Source organism: Rhinolophus hipposideros (genome assembly GCF_964194185.1).
Source record: "Rhinolophus hipposideros genome assembly, chromosome: 16".
Lineage (NCBI taxonomy): Eukaryota > Metazoa > Chordata > Mammalia > Chiroptera > Rhinolophidae > Rhinolophus > Rhinolophus hipposideros.
The window spans coordinates 2,869,795-2,894,876 of record NC_138062.1 but is presented as its reverse complement, the minus strand read 5'-3'; the positions used below and the strand labels follow the sequence as shown (position 1 = coordinate 2,894,876).

Here is a 25,082-nt window from a genome sequence, read left to right as displayed (position 1 = left end):
CCATCCAGTTACGCCAAACCACTCTACTTCCGCATGGTGGTTTCCTTAACACTAATGGGTGATGCTGTCAACCCCTGCTCCTTTTTGGAATCATAGACATAATCTTTAGAATGGTCATGACTACTCCTTGAGGTTAGAGGGGAAAAGCATTTTACTCTTTTTCAGTGGAAAAACAAATCAGATAGATGGAGGATACAACACAGCCCATAACAGCTAAGTCACAAGCGGATGATAGACTTTTGCTTCTGTGTTTCTTGCGTGACTTCTTCACGTGAAGAAGGAAGGTGATACCTAAATGATAAGAACTTCCCACAGGATGTGATCTCATACTCGGGGTGCAATATCAGACGTTAGTCAGGATGCTTCCACTTTTCCCCTTTTAAAATTGTCATTGGGCTTTCTGTTTGCCTAGGTAAGAAATAAGGTATAAGTAGCACTGACATCGAGATGTCAATTACCAAAACCAAAACCAAAACCAAAAACCCCCACCAGGCTAAAGCGTCCCTTAAAGAAAGCAGCACGCGCTGTGCACAGTGGAGACCAGTCACTCTGACGGGCGTCTCACCCCCCCTTCCCACCCCCATGGAGGAATCCTGTTAACTGAGGTCTGGTTCTGAGTGTTCAGACGATTATTTGCTGTTAAAGGATTTGGGGTTATTTTCCACTTTAGGGTCAGTACGACTTCGCGGTGGCAAAAGTGAGTTTGAAGGCACAGTGGAGGTGTATGCTCACGGCGCTTGGGGCACAATCTGCGGCAGCCACTGGGATGACGCTGATGCCGCCGTCGTTTGTCACCAGCTGCAGCTGGGGTGAGTTCGCCCATCCTCGGCCAGATAAGTATGGGGATGGCTGAGAACGATGGGGGGCACCTGTCACCCATCGTTGCCCTGGAAAGGCTCCGTGCTCTCCTCACTTTCCTTTCCCTCAACAGAGTTATAAAGAAAGGGCCCTGGGTGGAGGGAAGGAGCTCTCCCACTTGTCAGGTACTCCAAACGTCTTCACATATTACTACCCTGCTGACTAGGAAACGGGCAGATGCCAAGTGGTCAGAAGGTAAAAGCATCTTTTGGTGTTTGTCTTGAACCAAATAATTGTTTAGTGCTCGGAAGCAGAATTTGATTCTAAGCATTGTCACTTCTCAGTAACCACACAGCCCTGGGTTGCTATTAGTTGCTTTTAACTGTCTCCCTGTAGCCACCCACAGATCCACTTTTGTGTGTGACGGAGATGGTGGTCCCCTATGCCCTTGTCCCACGATCGGTCGGGGGATGTCCAGGCATTACCCAGGTGATGCAGGGCCATCCTGAGTCACTGCCGGCTCCTCCCAAGCCTGGGCCCTCTCCTTAACATGGACCAGGGTCCACTGGCCTCCACCTCTGCCTCGTGCCGAGCGGCTTCACCAGAAACAGAGGCTCTATTTTGGAACAAGAGGTTTTGTTTTTGTTATTTTTATTGTTCTTTTTTCTGAGTACACCTGCTGTTTGTTTTTCTTTACCTTTGTCACCAGAGATCTTTAGAAAGCCAGAAGATATCTTGTTATGGAAAACACAGGTCTGAAAGACTGAGAGAAGGTTTGCAATTTACAGATATTTTGCGTTAATAATCAGTGAGCTGTGGTACCTATTACGTGATGCTAATGAGAAGGTTAGTCAAATCCAGTCAGGTTGGTAAGAACTTTGCCAGCTGCCTCCCTTCCTGGTGGGAAGGTGAAGGAGTATTTAGGAAAGGCAAACTTGGAGGCTTACATTTTGTTTAGACTTTTGATGCGATTACAGCAGCAAATAGGGTTAATGGACTAAACTCATTTTTAAAAATGAGCATTGGTATAAATCAGGATGAAAGAAGGAGGGAGGCTGGAGTCTGGAAAGTGTATGGCGGTAGGAATGTCAATTACTGATTTGGGTCACGAACATTGTTCACTAGGTGCTTTTTCTTCCGAGGTCTGAAGACGTAACCAGTTTGCAGGCTGGTGTCAGCATCTTCCTTTGTATACATATGTCCACGTGCTTTTATTACCCCTGAGAATCGGGGAAGAATCAGTGTCCTGTGAGACTGCCATAGAGAAAGCATGTGAACTCGTGTGCTTACCCGTCGTTTGACTGATGACAGAAGGCAGACTGTGGGTCTGCGAGTGCACACTTCCGAGAAGCTGACCCGCTTACTCCTGCATTTCTCAGTAGTCCGCTTTTTAACAAAAGCATGAGACAACTGGAGCAGAGCACCCCAGCTTTATTGCTGTTAGGACACGTTCGTATTTTAGACGTACCCCAACTGTTTACTGTTTGATTGATGGAAGCTGTTGCATAGAGACCGTTCTGGAGATTACCATGTTAGTCAGATAAGCATTTAATCTTGTTAAAATTTAATATGAATTTGTATGTATCAGAGGTTACTTATACAGTATATAGATTAGATGAGTTCAAAGCAGAGCTTATCTGCATGTTATGATTTTATTAATTGGTTTCAAAGTCTTGCTGGCATGTACTATGTATAAGGTTATAAAAATGTGAATAAGTTTCCTCTCTTGAGATTATGTTGCTTGAATATAGTAACAACAGTCATTTTGAAAATGCGAGGCTGCAGTGCTGGGGTGGAAAAGGTCCTCCTGGCATCTAGACTTCTCCTTTTCTACATCAGAAGGCAGAGCGTGGAGACACTCAGCTTAGAGTGACCTACAGCGGAGTCCAGACTAGAATCCAGGTCTCACTGGGCCACATGATGTATCCGTCCACAACGTCCCCCCGGTCCCCTTACTGTGTCTGTCGTAGCTGCCCCTTGTCTTCTGAAAGCAGCCGTAGATAGGAGCGGCACGTGCAAACCACTGGTTGTCGAAGGTTGATTAAGAATTCTGATTGGCAGAGGTAACGAACCGGGTTCTGATCTGACGTTTTGAGTTCTTTGAAACTTGTGTAACCCATTATGTTTTTCTTTTCCTTCCACATCCATCTTTATGGCTTTCTTGCATTTTAAAAAATACAAATGCTTTGATAACAATTCACCTACATTTGGTAAACCTCACATCGGTCGTTGTACTTCCAGAAGAAAAGGAATAGCAAAACAAGCCACGTTTTCCAGTCTGGGCCTTATTCCCATTTACTGGAGCAACGTCCGTTGCCGAGGAGACGAAGAAAATCTACTGCTTTGTGAAAAAGACATCTGGCAGAGTGGGGCATGTCCTCAGAAGATGGCAGCTGCTGTCACGTGCAGCTTTTCCCATGGTAAAAAAATATTTATTCTTGTTTTACTTTCATTGTGTTTTCCACAGGATTCCAAATGAAACAAGTGTCTTAGTTAAGTCACTTCCTGAAAGAGTTCAAAGACAGACGAAGCCTGCATCCTCACGTCCTGCAGTCTAATTCAGCAGGCTTCAGTCGGAGTTTGTCTAATGATTTGAATTCCACTGGACTTCACTTTTAACATGCTTTCTGTTTTATCTAATTTGCTTACAGAACTGTTTTGTACTGCGTATGAAACACTTTTTTGTTGTTTTCATATGGAAAATCATGATGGAATTAAGGTAGAAAGTCACCTTGAAACCACATATAAAATACAGCAGTTATAACCAAATACGTTTGCTTTATGGGATGAAATATGATCGTGATAGCAGTGTTCTCCTTTGGGTCATAGCACATCCCATGAAATGAGTCGCTCCCTTGGATAAGGTCTCCTTCCCAGCCTCGTCCGTACCCGGGGCCCGAGGCGACCAGCATAGATGGATACGCATGCGTTCATGTGAACGTAAGTGCAGGAGGGGACAGCTGTCTTTCAGTGGCCGATGGGTTTCTGCGGATCATGGTACATGGTACTGTGTGACCACAACCTGAGGCGACCGCACTGCCACAGTATCCCTTTGGCATTTTCCTTCAGGTAGCAGCACGAGCACAGGTCCCAGGTCTTGAAGTGCTAGTAGCTAGTCCCGGGCAGTGGTTTCTGATTGAGTACAGGTTTGGAAAGAAGAACAAGGCTCCCACCAGAGAACGTACCTGTGAGTGGGCTGGAAGCCCCGAGGCTGTGCCACAGGCTGGGCACAGGGGTGCCCTGAAAGCCGCAGGCCGTCCTGGCTGGGCGAGGTGCGTGCCACGTCCCGATGTGTGTAGTGTCCCCGTTAGTGTCCCCGTTTCTTCCTTCCCCACCTTTGGGTCCAGCTGCCTTTGGCAAGTGCACGTTTATGCGCTGCTGCTTCACAGATGGTGTGAGTCGGCCTCCGTGGTGCTTTTGTAGAGCACTGCTCGCGTTTGTGCTCCACCTGGTTGGTAAAGGCTCAGTGTTTTTCAAGTAGTGAGGTAAGTGAAAGCTTTAAAACAATAACTATTTTTCTTCTGGGATATCTATTCCCCCCCTTTTAGCCCCTCCTACTCTATAATCTATCCACTTGTTTATATTCTGGTTGCAAAGGTAAATTTAAGGTCATTTATAAATTTGAAGTAAGAATGAAAAACAGATGCTCTCGTGGGAAATTAAACGAGAAGTAAAAGCGGGTGGCTCAGACAGCCATCGCCGAGTCCACCCTCAGGCCCTGTGGGGGACCTTCCACACATCCTTCCAGCGGGGAGCCACCTGTTAGTGTCTCCTTGTCTCGTCTGACGGCTGTCCCCACTTACGGAGTAGATGTGTACACAATGCGGATGTAGGAAATAACCTAAATGAAAACGTCTGGGACTTGTATTTGCCCATAAGTTAAGCATGAGTCACACATGCCACCGAATTCTCTTTCTAATGAATTTCTGTGTGTTTGCTGGGAGGATGTAGGATGGAGGATGTTGACTCAGTTTTGTCCTTGAGCTTTTCTGTATTTTCACAGTTACTTATACAACCAGACAAACCACATGTTTTTAAATTAAACATGACATTGAAAAATGGTAAGGTAATATGCCATGATGGTTCTGGCTTGTAGGTGATTTAAATTTCCTCTTTGAAAATTTTTGTTTCTCTGTTTTCTCTAAGCTTACCATGGTGGTAGGGGTAGAGGAGGCAGACAATTGACATGCAAACTGTTAAATCAATGAGAATTTTAAGTATACATATATAACAACTCAAGAAACTTACACATTTTTTCATCTTTTTTCTATATTTTCCAAGCTTTTTAAATGAAAACTAAACATAATTACATGCAAATTTGTTTGCTACCACAATTCAGCTGTCAGTTACTTATAAGAAGCTAATATGTAATATTGTAACACTAAGGGCGGTTACGCTGCTCAAACCTATCTTGAGCCTTTTGCAAATGGCAAGTGCCGGCTGACTTATGTATTACAGGCTGATCAGAGTACGGGTATATGCAGAGACGCACTGATCTGAATCTCGGCTCCAAAGCTCACATGTGATATTTGAATATAACTATGCATATCCAGATACCACTCACTGACAGCCGCTTACACTGGAGGAATTAGAGGCATAGTTCACGTGGGTGAATGATTAGTCAGCCTTGGCAAAAGGAGCCACTAAATTCCCTCACAGGGACCCAGCCTGTTCTGAACTTTTCACCATACCACATCCTTTATTCCAGGAAAATCAGGCTGCCTCACTGTTTCCCAAACACACTCAATGCTGTGCTTCGGTGCTTTCTCATTTTGCCTGACCCACACTCCCCACCTCTGACTTCTGGAATCTTCCACCTTGGCCCTCCTCTGCTCCCAGCCTCTTCAGGAGAGATGCCATGACACCCCCCCTGCCCGACATCCCCAGTGGTGGGCAAGCTGCCTGGCTTCTGAGCCCCTGCTGGGTCTTCTTGCTGACCTCTTGTCTGTACTCCGTTTGTCCTTGTGCTTGGGCAGAAGCGGCCCGAGGGCTTCGAATGTCCTGTAGCACCTGGGCCACACCATGCACCCAGCAACTGCCACCTACCTGTTTATTAACCAAAATGGAATGAGTGTGTAGTGCCAATCATCTCTTCCGGTTGGGGACAGGCTTTTCTCACTTGCCGGTCTGGTAGTCAGCGTGTTTATTCCATGCCTTCTCTGTGCTCGGTGCCTGACACACAGTGACAGGGAAAACACTCTCTCTGTACTCAATTCCAGTGAAGAGGAGGCAGAACTTGGCATGAAACCGTGAAATCAATAATGGTTTTCGGTCAACGTGAGTCCTCCGAGGAAGACACAGGAGGCAGTGTGGTAGGAAGGCCCTTACTCAGGGAGCTCTGTTAGCTGGCGTTGCCAGGGCCGGCCTCCTGAAGGAAGAATGTTTCCGAGTTGAATGCCAAGGAGGCGGCCTTGTGAAGATCCGTGGGAGCATTCGAAGCAGAAGGACCAGCCAGCACGCGGACCCTGATTTAGCGTCCAACTCCAAGTGTCCAGGAGCAGAAGGAAGAGGGCTGTTGCCTAGTGGGCGAGGCCAGGAACAGAGACAAACTCAGAAGCCGACAAGGGCAAGGCAAGGGCACCGTGGGCCACAGGGACCTGCTCTGGGAAGGTCCAGATGAATTGGGACCTTCGCTGCTTGATTGGGACCCAGATGAATTTTCAGTCTTGTTTTTTGAAGCTACTAGCCGTGATGTCCACCAACTTGTTATAATGTGTTAGATGTTAATTTTGACTTGGTTCCACAGATGTAAACACATTTCTGTATCAAAAACAAGTACGTTACAGGCATACGTACCATTCTTAGTCATTACAGATCGGTGATGCTTAAGTCACTGGAAATAAAAAATCAGTGTCACCTCCACAGTACCACGAACATCAAATGTGTTTCCAGTAACTGTGCTTTTGAACGTGTCTCATCTGGTTTCCGAGGTTGTTGGGGAAAGGTGCATTTAGACGAGTTCCTCTTAAGAGCTGTTTGTGTGAAATAATTCATTGTGTGAAATAATTCATTGGTATTTTAATTGGTTGAGATTATCATAAGATATAGTAGATATGTGTGTATATGTGTCCATCTCACTGAAGCGGCCTCATAAATGCTATTTAATTATTGAAAATGGCAAAGGACTGGGACATATCCGACTTACGGCTCAGTGTAAATACGTAGGTTAATGTGTTTGCATTTCCCATGGCACAGGCCCAGCGTCCCCCGGCCTCCGCCTTGCCGGTGGGAACACTGCACACGAGGGCCGCGTGGAACTCTACCATGCTGGCCAGTGGGGGACCATCTGTGACGACCAGTGGGACGACGCAGATGCAGAAGTGGTCTGCAGGCAGCTGGGCCTGAGGTTTGTTTTCCTTATTCTTGTTTTATTTTGCTTAAATTTTTGAATCTATTCTTTCCATATCCGAAGGCAGCTACTGTGTGTTTAAATTTCCTTAAATAGAAAAAGGCACGCTTTGATCTTTGTACTAGGCTGCAGGCTCCCTGAAGAGAATTTCTTTGCTCTGTAGGTCTCACCTGTTTGTACCTGAATTCCATTGATTCATGTCCTGAGGACGCTGCCTCTATCCTGCTTTTCATCAGTAGCCTTCACAGTGCTCCCAGGGAGTGAATGAGCAGCACCGGCAGCCCCAGCGACCCAGCAAAGCACGTGCAGAGCTGGTGGTCAGGCCTTACTTGAAGTCCAGTTTCTCCCCCAGATATTGTCTAAACTGTCGACCTTTGTTTCCTCATTTGCTGGGTATCTGCTTAGAACAAAGGATGTTTTTAATGTACAAAGGAAATAATGCCCATTTGTGTACAGAAATGAAGCACGTGCGATAAAGACAGTATGAAAATCAACATTCCATTGCCTCAGTGGTGATCATTCTGGAACATTATGTTATAATTTCGGATCTTCCAGTTCCTCTCTACTGATTCTGAGCATTGATATAACAAGCCCGACAGTTTATCTACAGTTCTATTAGGGGAGCTTTTAAAAGTCGATATTTTACTTTAAATTTTTTTCATTAAGCACTTTTTGGGGGGTTGTGAGGAGGCCTCTTGAGATGAAAGCTTCTCCACGTATCGTTTTGTCCAATGAACCATAACCCTTGACTCTGGAGCATTTTTGACTTTTGAAACTTGAACCATTTGTACTCATTTTTTTTTTGTAATTGTTTTTGCAAATGACCCCCTCTTTTAAAAAATTCTGTGTTTATATTGAAGTATTTTAAAGTAAAATCTAGGCGTTTTAACATTTTACCTCTAAATACTTCAGTGTGCATCTCTTGTGAGTAAGAATGCTGTGGTATTATAGTCCAGTTATCCTTGTACGTGAAGCGGTGACCACTCTGACCTTGTCTGACAGACCGTCACAGTCACGTTCCCAGAGCTGCCCCCACAAGGTCCTAGGCAGGTAGTCTGAAGCAGAATGTAGTCAGGTCATCCAGAGAATCCGGTGTTGTGTCTCTGAAGCCTCTCATTCCAGGACGGCCTCTTGTTCTTCCTGACAGTGACCTGTTGAAGACACCAGGCCAGTTGTTCAGGAGAATGTCTCACCTTCTGGATTTGTCTCATTTCTTCCTCCTGGGGTCGCTGCATTTGGTCCTCTCATTCTCAGAATTCCTGAAATCGGAGTCTAGGTCTGAAGGATTGATTAGATCACAGCAAGTGTTTGCCTAGAAATCAGCGCAGGTGACATATTCTCATCTTGCATCTTACCAGGCAGGGGTCACAGAGCAGCTGTGCTCTACCCCTCTGGTGAGACTGAGTTTGAGCAGTGGCTTAAGGGGGCATCGACCTGGCCCTTCAGTGGGAAGTTACCTTTCGCCCGTGAATGGTCCTGGGACCTAACCCATTTCACAGTTCATGTGTGGGACAGGGACAAATGTGGCCGAGCCTGTCTCTGATGGTTACTGGCTGTGTTCATTGTTGGTGTAATCATGTTCTTTGGATGGCTCACGAATAGGGCCAACCAGTTCTTTTTAAGAAAACTGTTATTAATCATGACACTTTCAAGATTAGATTTTGAAACTGTTCTGATTGGGTTTCAGTTTCAAGACCAGTTTTCCTCAAATAGCCAGGTGGTGCTGGCATCAGCATAGCATCAGGTTCTGAACGTGCGCCCCATACTCTGAATAACCTGGATTGGAGGGCTGCTGCTGCAGATGAGAAGAGCTACAGACTCTTAGTTGCAGTTTCCTCATCTGTGACGTATTTCCTATTGCATAGGGTATCGTGGCTATAAAGCAGTTAGTACTCAGAGTATACGATAGACATTGGCTACCAAAGGCTGTCTAATTAGGGGCTGTTATGGTTGAAAGACGCTATTAAACGTTCAAAATAAACTGAACATTTAGAGATTATCAAACATCATCCCTCTAGTCATAACTTTTGGTTAATTGGCTGTATCTCTGAATTTCATGTTTAAAAATCACTCTAATATATATGTATATGTGAATTCACCAGGTTATCAATTATGTGGCTAGCAGTGTGAATATTAATTTTCACGTTAGTTATTAAGAAACCTATGTCATTACCAAAACATTAAGAATTTTAAGAATATAGTGATAGTATATTTAACATTACCAGGTGCAGCATGGACTACTCTAAATTTAAGCTGTAAGGTATTTTTTATTATTAATATATTTCTGTGGGGGAAAGGCAAGCTTTGGTTGCTCAGAAAAATGCATAGAAAATTTAAATGACACACTGTGAATATTAATGATATTAACAGTTACAGAAGTGATTCTAAAAATTCAGGTTGTAATGTAGAATTCTTTCTTGAGAGGAAAATACTTTTTTTTCCACTTCACCCACTCTTAAACAACACCCACGTTAACAAATAGCAGTCTATTACATGGGAAGAACATAGAGACAGAATCGCAAGAAAGACTATTAATGCTGAACACGTGTGTGGGTTCTTTCTCATGTGGCTGCGCCCTTCTCAAGCAGTAGCTCATTGCTATCTTTTGTATGAGAGGATTCATGTTTGGCAAAGTCATCACAAGGAAAAATAGCTCTGAACACACAAGGCGGCAGAGGTCCTCCACCAGCCTATGCGACGGCCAACCTTACCCAGAGCCTCGTGTTTTAGTGTAAGCGCTCTGATACTCTGAGCTAATGTCCATTTGCCTTTTTTTCACTTGATTTCCTAGTTCTCCCACAAATTTGCATTAAAGCAATGTTCTGCAACTGCTCTTCCTCTGGAATTTGTTTGCCCACTTAAAGGCACAATACTTTCAGACATATTGTTTTTAACGGCACATGATTGATAGCAGACAGCATAATTGTTACTTGTCTCGATTTATGGTTCATTCTTGAACACATTCCATCTCAGTCTTATTTGCTTTGTTGAATTCCCAGAGGAAAACTATGTCACGCCTCCTTGCAGTGTTGGTCACGATTTCTTTGTGAGATGTGGTCTTTGTTGACCCTCATCTTTTAGTGGTGTCTGTTGATTTGGTAGCTGGCAAGCTTCCTAAATACAAAAGGAATTACTGTACTTAAGATACTTAAATGTGATTAACCTAGAACTTGGAGAAAGAGGAGCAGCAGGAAAGGAGGCAGCCAGATGTTAGAAGATTGAACTTGAGAATGCGTATGTACACAGAGAAGGTTCAGGTGGAGACACTTAAATTACACTTCCTTTTACGCACTGAACATTAAAGCACTTCCTGTGTCTTTCAAACCTCTTAAAAGCATAGCTTAGGACTGTGACATCATATATAATTGTGCTGATATGCCATAATTTGCATAGGAATTTTTAAACTTTGGATACTTCTTCTTAGTTCTCCTTTTTTTTTTTTTTTTTGCTATAAAATTATCATATAAACCATATTATTGAGTGGTCAGAATAAAATTCTGCTGGTACAAATGGCTTTTTAAAAATATGTTTCTTTGCTCTTTTATTTTACTGTTCATTAATTAAAAAAAATATTTTATAGATTTTACCATAAAGATAACCTGGTACATGGAATTATTGAGCAGGAAAGATACCTTATTTAATAGATGAAGATATTAGGCTTTCTGAGATTACCCCAAATCCAGAAGTCATACTGTTAGTGAGTGCCAGAATCTTGGAGTTAATGGCTCCCAATGTAGTATGTTTTCCTTTCATATTACACTATTTGTAAAATAGCCACATGTTAATAAGAATAAATACAAATATAGGGCTGAAAGATGTAGGGAAGGCAAGAGAGAAAAATTAACTTTAGAAGAAAATGAGCATGTTTTAGACAGTATTTGAGGTGCCCTGGGCACCTAACTTCAAAGGCCCAGGAGGCTGGAAGACAGCATTTCAGAGTCTGCTCTGTAGCCACCAGGCTTTACCACCTAGTGGTCGTGGAACACTGGACAAATTAAATAATTGGGCCTTAAATTATTTCTGGGCCTCAGTTTTCCTCATCTGTAAATTGGGGACCATGACATCATGGGCTGTAGGGAGGATTCAATGAGTTAATATGCATAAAGCTGTTAGACCCGTGGCCAGTGTCAGTAAGCATTCAGTGGGCATGGATGTCTTGGAGATGGAGCGGGTCGTTTCCCAGAGAGAAATCTAGGACATTGAGCATTAAAAATGAGTTCTTTTATCCATAGCTTACAAGTGTCACAAAGTGATATTTACAGTTCAAGGACCCATCTTTTATAACCTAACAAATGATTATCTTGCACAATAGAATTGCCTACCTTTAGCCTAATTTTAGCCTGTATCTTTTCAAAGTAATTGCTGAGCCTGGAGATTGAGTTAGTCAGATGTTGCTATTTGGTCTTTTTCTATGGGAAAAAACTAAACAACTTTATATGAATACAGTCTGATTAGCTAAATAGGTTTAGGGATGTTTTGGACAAGGATCAGACATAGAGTCAATTCAGTGTTTATTGGGGATTGCTGCTATCTGGGTCAAATAGCATTGCAGGAAGTAACTGAATAACTCAATGTATTCTACCAGAGCCCCCCTAATCCACAAGTTTATCTTGTGGTCAGGGGGTAAGAAAGTAAGCAACATTGGGGCTGTTACCACAAATGAACTGCCAGGGCTGGTGTGGGACCAGTTTCCATAAAAGAAGAATGGAGAACACGCAGCTCTGTGGAATTCACACAGCACTTGACTTTCACCAGCCATGACTTTTCCGTTGCTTCCCCTTTACCTGCTGAACCTCTCTAAGGGCAGAGTCATCAATTTCTTTGCTATTCCTTGGAAACGCGGCCCGGCTCAGGGCACCAGGAAGTACCAGTGACTAGCTAAGGAATGTGCTATATGTAAATACTATCTTCTTAATGTGAATAGCCTCAAAATTAGCTAGAAAACCTAGTTTGTGTTACATCATAGTTTCCTAGTTTTTTTCGTTCTCAAATTTATTCTCTTGATGTTTTTCTGATTAGTTTATTTTAATTAAACATTTTTGTGATCATTAAAATAATGTTTATAAACAATGGAAAATATGGACTATACAAGGAACAAAATAATACACCTAAGTGGTCCTTTAAAGAGTGCTTTTACATAATCTTTAACATACGAGTATTTGAAATACAATATAATATCTCAGTTACTCTGCCCTCTATCTTCAGTCACTCTCAGCCAATGGGAGATTTTAGAGTTGATTTGTTATTGTTTTTTTTCCTTGGGAATAAAAAAGCCTTGAGTTTGTAACCTTGTAGCCTAAATAGAGTGTGAAAATAATACTGATCTTTAAAATCTCTAAAAATGTGATAGGTAAGAATGCATTATTATTTGTTTTGGCCATTGTAAAGCTGTGTATGTTATCATATGGTCAATTGCCATGAATATTTATTTTTGTGTGACTAGCCTGATTTTCTCTATTGCCCTATTTGTGTGTGTGTGTGTATGTGTGTGTGTGTGTGTGTGTGTTGGTTGTTTTGTCTTTCATTATAATGTACTAATAAGTTGTTGTTTTTATTATTATTAACTTCTAGGAGTTCCCCCCCCCCTTTGGTTGCTGTTACATATTTCAAATATTTCTTCCAGATTGTCAGTTTGCCTTTTGATTCTGATTATGGTTAATTTTGCTATACAGTAGTTTTAAATTTATATGAGGTCAAATTTAACTTTTTAACCTATTTTCTTACTTCTGGGTTTTTAACATTGCTTAGGAAATCTTACCCACAAGCTTATAAGAACTATATTTTTTATTCTAGTAACGTTTTAGCCTACCTGCCTGCCTTTCCTTTTCCTTTCCTTCCTCCCACCCCTACCTCATTTCTTTCTTTCAATATTTAGGTCTTTGAACCATCTGGAATTTATTTTCCTTTGTGCTATGAGTTTGGAATCAAATTTTATATTCTTTCATCTTGGCCCCTGGTATTCGTATAGCCCCTAATCCTGGTTCAGTGCATTGTACCCCTTGACATTTTCTATCCGGCTCCCCCATGACCTGCGTCAGTTATCCTGTCTCCCCTTCTCTGTTCTCCAACTTGCAATGTTCTCTAACTCCATTTCCACATTTGCTGTCATTAATCAATTTCCTCCAGAGCAGAGGTCAGCAGACTTTGCTGTAAAGGGACAGACAGAAACCATTTTGGACTCCGCAGCTACCCAGCTGAGCCTTCGCAGTGCAAAAGCAGCCAGAGACTGTGTGTTGGGATTGAGTGTGGCTTGTTCCAGTACAATGTTATTTCTGGACAGTGAAATTTAAATTTCATATACTTGTCACATGTCACAAATTATATTCTTGTTTTAAGTTTTCCCCAACCATTTATAAAGGGTAAAAATTACTCTTAGCTCGTAGGCCATAGAAAAGTGAGTGGGGTGCCAACATTGGCCCTCGGGCTGTAGTTTGCTGGCTCAGCTCTGGGGCCCCCAGCTTGAGCTACTTTGCTCCCCTCCTGGACCTTCCTTCAGAAAGGAGCCACAGGTCTCGGACACACTTGAAATTGTCTGCCTTTGCTTATCTGTGCCTCTGCCACAGAAACCCCAAGTTGGGTGGTGCAAAGCATAGCTTAATCATCTGGTGGACCATTGTCTTACAATAATAAAAACAACACATAGCTTTCTCCCGTGTCTTATGGCTACAAAGGACTTGCATAATTATATATTTTTAAAAGTTACTTTAAAATAAATAAATAAGTAAAACATATTTACAACATAAAACTAGAAAGTGTTAAGATTCTAATTGATTCTCTCTTCCTCTCCTCTTTCCCAACTCTGCCTTACAGGGAAAATGAAAAGTATGATGTTTAATACCAGATGATTTTTAGATACATTGCTTAGCAGTGAAGATATGTCCTTCATCACCTGTTGGGCGGGGGGGAAGCTTCTTAACAGTAAGGGAACTACACCGGCGGAGTTCCTACCTTTCACCAGCTAGATTCTCGCAACCCTGCAAGGGAGCGATTATTATCTGTGTTCAGAGATGCCTCTCAGGCCTGGAAGGTGTTAGTAGCTTCCACGAGGCAGCCCAGCTTGTGAACGGTAGAGCCCACATTTGTACCCGCGAGCCTGTTTGCACACCCACTTTTCCTCTGCAAAGATCAGCATGGAGAGAATAAGCTTTTCAACGTGGTCAGTAATATTGAGCATTGACACGTGTCTGTTGCACTCTTCTGTGAGTACACAGAACACTGAAATGACTGAAAACTTTATTTTTAAAAATCCTGTTAATTGAGCATTTATCACTTCTTTCCAGAAGACTAGAAATGGCTTCCTGTTCTGTCATTGTATTTCCCTTAGCAAAACAAGCAAATTCATTTACAAAGTTATGTCACTGTGACTCTATCATTTGTGTTAGGATTTTTTTCTTTGAAATTTATCCAGTTGGCTGTCAGTATTAATCTTTAATATTTATTGTGGCAGACTTCTCAGTGTCTGCTGTACAGCAAATACCAGATAGTGATTCAAGTGTCAGGATTCAAAATTTAAAATTTTAACTCCACCAAAACCCTCCATAAGCAACCTAGTTTTCCTTTTCTCTCAGCTTCCTTCACACCTCCTCCTATAAACATTCTTTTATCCTGCCCCTTGACAGAAAGTGGGTCAGGTAATAATGGAACAAGTATTTTCTTCAATGGTGTTTAAAGTGTTTAACGTTCAAATTTTTCTTTTTCTTTTTTTTACATGTGTTCTCCTAAAAGAAACTCCCATTGTATCTAGTTGCCTATCCAAGACTCTGCATTACTGGGTACTATAACTACTTACAAACCTTTTTTCTTCTTCAATATATTTTGGTTGTAAATTATCAAGATAGTTGTTATGAGAAATAGGCAACTAAAAGAATGGGGTAAAGACGCAGTATCATTGAAAAATAAACTAAAAATAGAAGTGCTCTAGTCTAAAAATTAAAAAGCTGAAAATGCAATTTCCAAAGTCATTAATCATTTTGACAGGCAATCATGATCTTCTCTACCGAAATCTGGGGTTCTAGAATGTGCTGTCACTTTGATTTGTGGGAGAAGTAAATTTAGTACAGATAAATTTGAATGAAGCAGTGTTTTAGTTAGAAATATGTTCGGCTGTGAGTAGCAGAGAATCGAAAATAACAGTGGCTTACATGAGACAAGAATCTATTTCTCAAGAGACCAGAAGTAGCCAGTGTAGTTCCAGCATCCTCAGGGCCCCAGGCCCTTTCTGGCTTGCAGCTCTGTCATTCCTGGTGTGGTACCTTATGGCCCAAGTAGCTTCTCAGGGTCCAGCCTTGTGGTCAGCAGGAAGGAGGGAGGGAAAGACAGACACTTTTTGGATACATGACACTCCCACCTGAGTATCATGCGTGAAGACTTCATCGTGTAAAATGGCGCCTGAATTTCAGTTTGGGATGATGGAAAAGTTCTGGAGATGACGGAGTGATCCTTGTACAGCAGTGTGAATGTACTTAGTGCCACTGAACAGCACACTTAACATGTTTAAGGTGATCAATTTTAGGTGTATTTTACAACAAACAAATGTAGTCATCTAAAAGGAGAGGAGGCTGAGAAATGTGGTCTTTATTCTGGACAGCAATTGCCCTTCTAAAAATCCGAGGTTCCGTTACTGATAAAAAAATGGAGAGTAAATCTTGGGGCATAACTAGCAGTCTTTGAAACATTTTTGATGGTCCAGAATATAAAGAGCAACAAACAAAATGCACCAAGTCATGTGTGACCTGCGGAGTGAACTGATAAGGTTTAAGTGTGGATTAACCATCATTAAACCTTTGCCAGGGTAAAGGAAGTAAGTCAGAACAACATTTGGCATTTCATCCAGAACTCTTGTCTCTGTTCAGTGGCATCGCCAAAGCGTGGACTCAGGCGTATTTTGGGGAAGGATATGGACCAATAATGTTGGATGAAGTACGCTGCACGGGCAATGAGCTTTCTATCGAGCAATGTCCAAAAAGTTCCTGGGGAGAGCATAACTGTGGCCACAAAGAAGATGCCGGGGTGTCCTGCACCCCACTAACGGGTAAGAATGGTACCCTGTGATCTACCCACTCTGGCCTCAGCTCTGTTTGGGCTTGCCTTCCTTTCTTCTCAGTTTAGATAATATTACCAAGCAAGCATACAAATATGTGAAGCCAGAGCACATCCGTGGCTCAGGCCTCCGTTTCTGCCTCTTTAAATGAGGTATTCTTGTAGTGTTGCTAGGATAGTAGCAGTTTTGCAGATAGCAAAATGTTATGTTAATAAGTGATTCTGTTGTTAAGAGACCTCGTTTTTGCTTTAAAAGATCTCAGAGATTCATGAAAAGTATGATATTTACCCAAGATTATTTATATGTTTATTTGGGGGGGGATGTTTGGATTATTTTGGATGGAAATGGATTTTAAATCTACTTTTTTGGGGACAAATTGATTGTATTGTGTATCTACTCAGGAACTCTTTACAGGATTCTCTGGGAATTAATTATTCATCGAGTTCATAAGATTCAAATTCAGATGTGTATTATCAGTAAAAGAACAGAGGCGATGCGTGCCCTGGCTTTTATAATTTATGAATGCCTAAGGAATAATGAATGCATTCACATGATAGATCACTCACTCTAACCCGAATAGGTTTTTCTGTCTTTGTATTTTATTAGGTTGGTGCAAAAGTAATTGAGGTTTTTGCAATTATTTTTAACGTTTTCAACCACAATTACTTTTGCACCAAGCTAATAGTATTTTTTCATTTGCAGTTAAAATTTTGAGCTATTTCTAAGTTACTATGTTTTCTTACTTTTTAAGTCTAAATGACTAACAATACTGCTCAGACTTAAGGAGATTGAAGCCTTAGGAAATTTCCTAAATATTATTTAATCCAGAGAAATTTAAATAGCTACTTTGGAATTATATGAGAATACATTTTTCTACTCAGAGAACAAGAGTTATATATATATATAAAGCAAAGGATGTTTTGTTAGGACAGATACGTGTCATGTCACCTTAGAACAATCTAGTCAACTAAGGTCATTGACTCCAGTCCTGAACTAAGTTTAACAAAAGGCCTAGAGAGAGGACCAAATATGGAGATATTTCTGGTAAAATGAAAATGTCGTTTTGCCCTTTTTTGAGCATTGATTGCTTAGTCTTTGTGTCTCCTCCTTATCACAGATGGGGTCCTCAGACTTGCAGGCGGGAAAGACAGCCATGAGGGTCGCTTGGAGGTGTATCACAGGGGACAGTGGGGGACCGTCTGTGATGATGGCTGGACTCAGCTGAATACACACGTGGTTTGCCGACAGCTGGGATTTAAGTAAGGCCCGTTGATACAAGGCAGCTACGTGCCAAATTGTGTTTTTCAAGTCTGATTTTGTAGTCTTTGCTGTAATCTCTATACTACTGAAAATACATGTTCTCCATCATCTACCTACCTGCCTATCTATACATGGAAGTATGGAAATAGAAAATAATACCATTTTCTATGATGATGGATAACCATGTTTTGCCACTTATCTCATTTGCCTCTCGTACCAGCCACCACCCCTCTTCTTGAATACTTGGTTGGAGCCAGGGGTGACTTTCTGATCCCTGTGTGTCTATTCAAGGAAGACTGTGTGCTATGAAAGCTCAGTTGTATTCTCACACAGCCCTATAATTGGCTGTTGCTAGTTCTGACATCAGTGTGTCTAAAGTGGCAGAGGAGCCCAGTGTCACGTGCCTTGGGTTTGCATGATCCCCTTCCTCAGAACGTAACAATAATGAACACTTATTTGAGAGAAAGAGCCTTCTCGTCATGAGATGACTTCTGGAACTTCCCCTTGACCTCACGCTCCTCAAGGCTGAGTATCACACATTGGGGGCATATTGCAGGTCACACACATAATGTGTTCCAGAGCAAAGAGTTAAGTTGGTTGAAGAAAGTGCAAATGATGCCTTTGAGCTGACGTTTGAATGGAGCCCATGAATGCCCATTCTTTCTTGTCCAGATTTCTATGTTAGGCTTGAAAAAATGGGCAAAATCATTTCATTTCAGCTTGAGGTCGAGCTAATTGCAAATATTCATTAAACCTTAAAAATATATTTTCATTCAAGTTAGGCATGGCCATGTTTAAGTATATATTTTTAAATTTGTGAAAGTAATATAAAATATTTGAAAAAGTTTGAAAAAGAAAATAACTACCCGTAATTTTTCCGTGCGTATACCATCATTATTATAACTTACGTGTGTAACTTTATAATAGCTCTAGTAGTGCATATGTAATTTTTTCTATCCACATTTTTTATCTTTATTTTACTACATTATCATAATTTTTAATGACAGCATAATATCCATTGAATGTTTAGAGCATAACTTAGTTAATATTTAGGTTAGTTTACTTTTTCCTGTTCTAAATAATGCTATTATAAAGATGTAAATGCATGTTATTGCCCAATATTTTGAATTTTTGTGGCACTGTCATTATAATTATTGGGTCAAGGGGTATGGCATACCAGCCAAATAAATATTGCTATGTAATTAATAAGAATTACTTAATAAATGTCATTTCATCTTTAAGTAAATCTGTTAGACTGAGGACTATATCTCATTTTCACAGATTCAGAAAGATTTGTAAATGCTATTGTTTACTATTTTGATATTTTGCCTGATTAAGGAAAACAATTGACTGATACTGATTTTTTTCTCCATATTTTATTTATTTTGATTCATATATCCATTCAGTTTTTCCTGTATCTACAGCATATCAGAATTTAATTGTTCTAAAATATTTTCAATATTCGTAAGAGATCTAAATAATTGTGTTAGAATAGGTATGTGCTACATTTACTTTTTAGTTTACACTAGAATTTTTGAACGAGAATATTCTTTTGGAATGAAGAAGATTGAATCTGGCTTTCTTTGTACAAATGAAATCCCAAAGTGAAACGATCTGCTCTGATCTGTTGTATAGTCGGTAAGGACAAATGGTAATCAGATTGATGCATTTTGTGGGGAAATGGTATAAACTGAAAGTGGTAGCAATATGGGCTTTAGGTTAATTACTTTCCTAGCTAAGATTTGATTATTCAGCAAAATAGAAGGTCTTAAAGAACTTAAAGAAGCATTAAATAAACATTGCACTAATTTATTAAAATGTTACTCTCATTAAACAGATTTAACAAATAAGCACATAGGAAAAGACAGGAAAACTCACGCCAGATAGAAAGATTTCTTCATGTTCTTAGTACAGAAGTAATAAAAACATCCAGGGAGGGAAGTGATTGACATAAGATTTATGAGTAAGACTTCAGTTAGACTCTAGAACTAAAAGATACCTTAAATATCTTTTAGCTCAGTGATTTCTGGATGTTTGGGGTTCACAGAACCAAAGAAAACAAAATTGGGGGGAGATAAATGAGGGTGCAGGCTGACTAAGTTACCAAGTTTTATTTTGCAGATCTTTCTTATTTCTACAGCATATATAGTTATTATGATCCATTTAGGTTTTTTGTAGTGCAGTGTTACAAATAAAGTAAATTGGAACAAATAGAATTGATTAAAAAAAATTAAACATCAAGTAACCTTATGAAAAGCAGAGAACATTGTCATCACTCTGATTTCCATGAGCTGAAGTCCACGTGTCATCCTGGATTGGGCACAGTGCTTGAGGAAGCACGGAACTGACAGCCACTTTTTACTTGGGAGGAGAGAACACCAGAGAGGCTGGGAGAAGCTGAGGAAATCAGAGGCGCTGAGAAGGCCCATGCGAGATCAGTGTTCTGACTTTCTTATTCTCATGTCATTCCGAGGTCGGGATTTAAGGTGTAGGTCTTTGTCTGCATTCTTTCTAGTTGATGGGTTAAACTGTAGCTAAAACACGAGAACAAATGGGGAAAAAGATTAATTATCTATCACTCACCCACTGAATCAATCAAAAATTGTTGAGGCGATCAAAATGTGTGATGAAACAGACAGTTCTCTTAGAACCGCGCGCGTCCTCAAGCTTGGAGAAAGAGCACTTACCCTCTGAAGTCATGACACTTAATTAGGTTGTTTGTTTTATGTTTTGTGGTTCCTTGAAACAAGAGACAGCAGTTCTCTGCAGTGTTTATTTTATCGCCACAGATATGGCAAGCAAGTGTCTACAAACCACTTTGAAGAAAGCAGAGGGCCCATATGGTTGGATGACGTCAGCTGCTCAGGAAAGGAAACCAGTTTCCTTCAGTGTCCCAGGCCACCGTGGGGACGGCATGACTGCAGCCATTGGGAAGACGTGGGCCTGGCCTGCTACCCCAGCAGCGAGGGACACAGGCTCTCCCAGGGTGAGGACCCGCCACCACACGCGAGCATCGGAATTCAGTAGCCACGGCACCTCTCTCCACTGGCCACACTATGAAGCAGTTCTCAGCTTTGGTTTTTTTAGTCTGTTTCCCATAATGTCCTCATTTTCAGTAATTAGCATTCAGAGCAACACACTTTTGAGTCTTCCCACCAATGTTATAAAATGTCTACTCCTAAGTTTCTTTTTCTTTACATAGCAGCCAAGTTTCTAACTGCAAATGTTTATAAACATGTGTAGCTGAAAGATGGAATAGAGGCTGTGATGTCCGTTTCCCTACTCATTGGTGCCTGTTCTGATTCTCATTTACCTTGAATTCTAATGAACTGTTAGAGACAGGATTAAAAAATAAAAAATCAGAATGAAACAATGGCTCTCACCCCTACCCCTGTGATGCATTGCTTTAGTCTAAGAGCCTATCAGTCACATCAGCAGCCACCCCTTGCTCTGGCCGAGCCTAGATTGTCACATTTCCAGGTGGCTCCTAAGTGGATTCATTGGGGTAAATAGCCCACCCATCTTTCTACAAGACCCTGTTCCTCTAGAAACCCATGAGGGACCTTTACTACTCTCCACTTCCAAATTTCTTCAGACTTAAAGTTGAATAAAAGGTAACTAGCTCGTCTAAGTGTTGAAATGTTTATAGATGAAGGTCTCCTTGTGAGCAGAGAACAACTACCGTGTTTCCCTGAAAATAAGACCTCACCAGAAAACAAACTCTAGCATGATTTTTCAGGATGACATTCCCTGAGCATAAGCCCTAATGCGTCTTTTGGAGCAAAGATTAATATAAGACCCGGTCTTATTTTTGGGGAAACACGGTACATCTCCTAGGGAGACTTCTGCCAAAGGCAGAATAATGTATAATACTATACATAACATACATAATATCTCTATGTAATGTAATTTTGTGAATGCATGTTAAAATAACCACAGTGGTCCTTACTTTTCACCTCAGCCTTTTATATCCTCCTGTTTCGAGACTGTGAAGCTGAAATCTTCATGTTATAATCCAGCAGAACTTCCTGAACCCCCCGTATTCACGGTCTTGCACAGTCAGGTTTGTCAGGGAGTGTGGAGGATGCCTCTTGGCCTCTAAACTGTGAGCGCACAGCGCCTCCCTGCATGAATCGAGCCTCAGACTGAGTAGAAATAAGCATTTTACTCCATCACTTACAGCCATAGTTCCAGTTTAGTTTCTTTTCACTTGTTCTCCTGCCTTCCTCTCTTCTTCTTATGAAGGATTATATGATGAAGGATTATTTGTCTTTTGGGGGAAATAGAGCCCGTTTGGTAGAAAGGGACCCTGTCAGCCCCAGGTAGCAGGTATTTGGGTCATACAGGGATCCATTCAGGCATGCTCCATCAGTACGCCAGGTGACAAAATACTGTAAATTTTATTACCTGACTTCTCCGGAGGTCTGTGTGCTGAAATATATCTATGTGGTTAGGACAGCTCATCTTTCCTGTTCTGGAAATCTTTTTAATGCTAGGATTCTAGATATATTTTTTAAAAATTTAAAAAGCTGGAGTGATAATTATTAATAAAAGATATAATCCTTATTATGGATCTCTTTGGTCCTAATTTTGGTACTGTGTCTATTAACTATTCATTTGTCTGAAGAGCATTATGTCTGAGCCAAATATCCTTTTGGAATTGAATCATTTATTCATCCAAAGAAATCATTACTTCCCCACTTATCCAAAACGACTGCATATTTAAAAGAGAACTTTAGAGGAGGCGATGGTGGAACAGTAATATAAACCATAGCATTTAAAGGACAATTGAATGGTTCACTTCTTTGCACGGGGCTGAAGAGCTGCTGGGCTATTATTGTTTCCATTGTTTGACCGGCAACGTGTGAACCTTGAATTTAAATGTGAATAAAACCAGTCTCAAAATTAGCAAGAGTGCAGTAAACACTTTCTATGTTTTGGTCTATGATGGATGGAATGCTCAAAAGCAATATTCAGGGTTGATAAAAGTAACTCTAGTAAGAATGCAACTAATGCCCACATGAATTTGGGGAGTTGGTGGAATTTGACTCTGCTCTGATGCCTGTCCCACAAAGGGTATGATCGTGGGCAATACCTGGGGGTAACAAAGGAGGGAGAAGTGAAAATGATTGGAGCAATCAGAGGAGCACGTGTCCGTCTTGCCAACAGTGCTTTCTTTCAGTTGACAGATGTCAGTTAGCACCTCGTATGCTTGTTTAAACGTACATTAAATATTTTCTTCATTAGCTGCGCCCTCCACTTCCTTGGTTCTGATACCTTCATCATGCTTCATCGTGTTCCCTAAATCCTTACCAGCAAGTCTTAGGGGCCCTGAAGCCAGAGACCCTTCTAGTAACTAGTTTATCAGTTCTCTGGGCTGCCGTAACAGAGCACCACGCACCGGGGGGCTTAGACCATGGATCCTTTTTATCTCACAGTCTGGAGGCTGGAAGTCCAGAATCAAGGTGTCAGCCAGGGTGGTTCCTCCTGAAGGCTGCAAGGGAAGGGCCTGTTCCGGCCTCTCTCCGTGCTGTAGGGCCCATCTTCACCTGCAGCTCATCACATTGTTGGCCCTCTGTGTATCTCTGTGTCCTTGTTTTCCCTTCTTATAGGGACACCAGTCGTCCACTCATGACCTCACAACTCAACCCATGACAGCATGCGAGCCACAGTGAGGGCTTTGAAATAAATAACACCAGAGTTATTGGTGTCGGTAGAGCTATGTGGAACTCTACAAATCACTTCATTTACATGACTTAGGTAAACCTCGATTTGTTTCAGGTCCGCTTCTCAAGTTTTACATCGTAGTAATTTTTATGACTAAGCCCTTCCTTTGGAATCAGTAGTAAACAGGAGGTCTGAGATGTTCCTGTTAGCTGCCTTCCACTTTTGTTCTCCTCTGGCATTCAAGCTCCCTATACCTGCCAAGGATAAATATCTTATTTATGCCTTCTTAAAATCATAGCTTTGGAGTATAATTTTCTAGCTATCTTCAAGAATAAATGAGTAGACATGAAAGAAAACAACTCTAAGTTAATGTCTTTTACTATTTAGAAGCTAGTGGTAATAAAATCATTCACAATTTTACAGTGCTATTCCTTCGCTTGTTCATTCATTCATTCATTCATTCATTCATTCATTCATTCATTCCTTTATCCAACAAACAGCTATTGCATATCCGTTCTATGCCAGGCACTGTCCCAAGTGCTGGGACTACAAAGTGAGCACTGCAATCTCAAGGCTTCAAAAAATACTGCAAAAGTGGAGACAGTCTTTTGTTTCTTTCTCTCTCCCCCCACCCCTCCTGCCCTCTTTGCCTCTCTCCCCCAGCTGATTTTATAGCTGATTTAAAAAACATTCTATTTTATAAAGTCTGTGATGCTTTAACGCAGTTTCATTGTTTGGCCTTTCTAATAATTTGGCATTATGACAGGTTTTCCTATCAGACTGATGGATGGAGAAAATAAGAAGGAGGGCCGAGTGGAGGTTTTTATCGGTGGCCAGTGGGGGACAGTCTGTGACGACGGCTGGACTGACAGGGATGCCGCTGTGATCTGTCGGCAGCTTGGCTACAAGTAAGGAAACGCTCGGTATTTGGCATCGTTGCTTGGTGAACGTTTCTACTGTTTTAAGCCTTGTTCTAATGAGTCGTTTCTAACCTAGAATTATTTTATATCCTTCAGTTGGAAATACTGGCAGCATGCTGATTTGATCTAGAATTGTAAAGAATACTAAGTAGAGTCTTTTGAAGTCTTGCTGTCTTTTCACAAGAAATATACATGTCACATAAGACATGCAGCTTGTATTTAGGAACAATCATGTACTACGTCATGACTGTTCTGCATAGTGCTTCCGTCAGGCAAAGGTGTTGATGTTTCCTCTGTGGTTAGGTTTCAGTACTGTCGCTGTTTAAGAGACTGTAGACTCACTGAAATTACCCGTGGCCCCTGGCACACACAGCAGTGTTCCCGTCAAGTCAGCATGGGCACTGAATCAACAAGCGTGGAGCAAGGCGGTCCCTGCCCGCTGCTTTCAGCTCTCACATTTGCAAGCGGTTGGCTTTTTTGGGGTCTACTCTGTGTCTTTTTCTTTCTTTGCCTTTTTGTGCTTTTTTCTGGATGAGCTCACTGTTTAAAACCACCCTCAAGCGTGGTGCTGAAGTGCTGCCTAGAGTTAGTTCCTGGGTCCAGAGGCCGTGATGTGTCTTATGGCAAGAATATGTGTGCTCCACAGGCTTCATTGAGGCATGACTTACAGCGTGACAGCGTGGCACTAACTAGACCAAGTAAAAAGGCAGAACCCCTCCTGTGTGTCGGAGCCTGCCGACTAGACGAACAGTCCCTGGAAGGGGGAGCGGGAATGAAAAAAGAGACACACACATATGATGATGCTGCAGGTCTCCAGTGATGCTGGAGCAATGATTTAATCACCTTCACCAATATATATACCCTATGGGTACGTGCAGTTTAACAATAACATGGGTGCATTACCTCAAGCAAAATAAATTTTTAACTTTTACACAGAAACTACAAAATCATCACAAAGTTTCCTAGTCATAATTATTATAGAAAAGAGACTACTAAAATGTCATGATAGCCACCAGTTATCTGTGTCTGGGAAACTGGCCAGTTCCAT

General features: G+C 41.4%; 1 protein-coding gene across 5 annotated transcripts in view; it reads left to right on the top strand.

Annotated features, from left to right (window-relative positions):
• Positions 1–25,082, top strand: part of PRSS12 (serine protease 12) — a gene marked incomplete at its 5' end in the record, with an annotated part of 101,687 nt that overhangs the window by 55,268 nt on the left and 21,337 nt on the right. For 4 of the 5 annotated variants that reach the window (XM_081077143.1, XM_081077145.1, XM_081077142.1 and 1 more), the window contains 7 exons: positions 671–809; positions 3,040–3,218; positions 6,994–7,144; positions 16,000–16,178; positions 17,305–17,446; positions 20,237–20,433; positions 23,881–24,022. In XM_081077143.1, coding sequence (XP_080933269.1) covers positions 671–809; positions 3,040–3,218; positions 6,994–7,144; positions 16,000–16,178; positions 17,305–17,446; positions 20,237–20,433; positions 23,881–24,022 — 1,129 coding nt within the window. The remainder of the gene's footprint in view (positions 1–670; positions 810–3,039; positions 3,219–6,993; positions 7,145–15,999; positions 16,179–17,304; positions 17,447–20,236; positions 20,434–23,880; positions 24,023–25,082) is intronic. The other variant, XM_081077144.1, reaches the window with a different exon arrangement.